This window comes from Parus major, chromosome 18 (genome assembly GCF_001522545.3).
Source record: "Parus major isolate Abel chromosome 18, Parus_major1.1, whole genome shotgun sequence".
NCBI classification, from domain to species: Eukaryota; Metazoa; Chordata; class Aves; order Passeriformes; family Paridae; genus Parus; species Parus major.
Genome location: NC_031786.1, coordinates 9615309 through 9616638, shown reverse-complemented (window position 1 = coordinate 9616638; position 1330 = coordinate 9615309). Strand labels below are relative to the sequence as shown.

Here is a 1330-nt window from a genome sequence, read left to right as displayed (position 1 = left end):
TGAATGTCAAACACTGGCCATGGATGAAGCTGTTCTTCAAGATCAAGCCCTTGCTGAAGAGTGCAGAGTCTGAGAAGGAAATGGCCAACATGAAACAAGAGTTTGAGAAAACCAAGGAAGAGCTTGCAAAGTCTGAGGCAAAGCGGAAGGAGCTGGAGGAGAAAATGGTGAAACTTGTCCAGGAGAAAAACGACCTGCAGCTCCAAGTACAGGCTGTGAGTAGCACCAGTGGGCTTTATCCCAATTCTGCTGTGACTATCAGGTTGATATTTACAAAGACATTTTCAAACCACATAGAAAGTTTGATTTAGTTCAGTCCAATTGTAATTCTTTCAGTGGTGCTCTCAAATGTATAACTAGCTTCCGTAAGGACTGAGAGGTATCTGTAGTCAAAATATTACTTGTGTGACACTTTTGTATGGTGTATGCTGAGATATTCTTAAGATTATGCACTTTGATACAATGTTTGATATTATGAGATAACATTAGATTCTATACCCTGCACAAATAAATAAATACTCATGTCTTCAGGTGGATTGAAAGGGATTTTATTTGGTTTTAGCTTTAAATCTGTCTGTTTCAAAGCTAACAATATAAAATCAATTCTATATTCTATGTCATTCTGTTGGAATACGAATCAAATTTTAAACTATAAAAGTGCTACACAAGACCCTGCATTATGTAGGTTAAGTATCTCAATATTCTCTCAAGAAGCATATCCCTAAAAATGGCATCTCCCCACCAGGAAGCAGATGCTTTGGCTGATGCTGAGGAAAGGTGTGACCAGCTCATCAAAACAAAAATACAGCTGGAAGCCAAAGTTAAGGAGGTGACTGAAAGGGCAGAGGATGAAGAGGAAATTAATGCTGAGCTGACAGCCAAGAAGAGGAAACTGGAGGATGAATGTTCAGAGCTGAAGAAAGATATTGATGACCTTGAGCTAACACTGGCCAAGGTGGAGAAGGAAAAACATGCCACCGAAAACAAGGTATGAGGTAGAACCTGTCAATCACACTCAAGGGAAAGACTTGTTATAAAGTTTTAAGCACAATTTTGTGTCTGTGCTTGTTCCCTTCTTCCTAAAGGTGAAAAACCTGACTGAAGAGATGGCAGGGTTGGATGAGACTATTGTGAAGCTGACAAAAGAGAAGAAAGCCCTCCAAGAGGCCCATCAGCAGACCCTGGATGACCTGCAGGCAGAGGAGGACAAAGTCAATACTCTGACCAAAGCCAAGACCAAGCTGGAACAGCAAGTGGATGATGTAAGCACACAGACACAGAGCAGGAACAGGACAGGTATGGAGCCTGAGCTGGCTGGTAGAGCACTGAA

At 41.4% G+C, this 1330-nt stretch overlaps 1 protein-coding gene across 1 annotated transcript in view; it reads left to right on the top strand.

The window, feature by feature from the left end:
- LOC107212303 (myosin heavy chain, skeletal muscle, adult-like) overlaps nucleotides 1-1330 on the top strand; it is a 26425-nt gene that overhangs the window by 8425 nt on the left and 16670 nt on the right. Inside the window, exons 12-14 of the mRNA XM_033518803.1 lie at nucleotides 42-215; nucleotides 746-988; nucleotides 1086-1249. Of these exons, the coding sequence (XP_033374694.1) occupies nucleotides 42-215; nucleotides 746-988; nucleotides 1086-1249 (581 nt within the window). The remainder of the gene's footprint in view (nucleotides 1-41; nucleotides 216-745; nucleotides 989-1085; nucleotides 1250-1330) is intronic.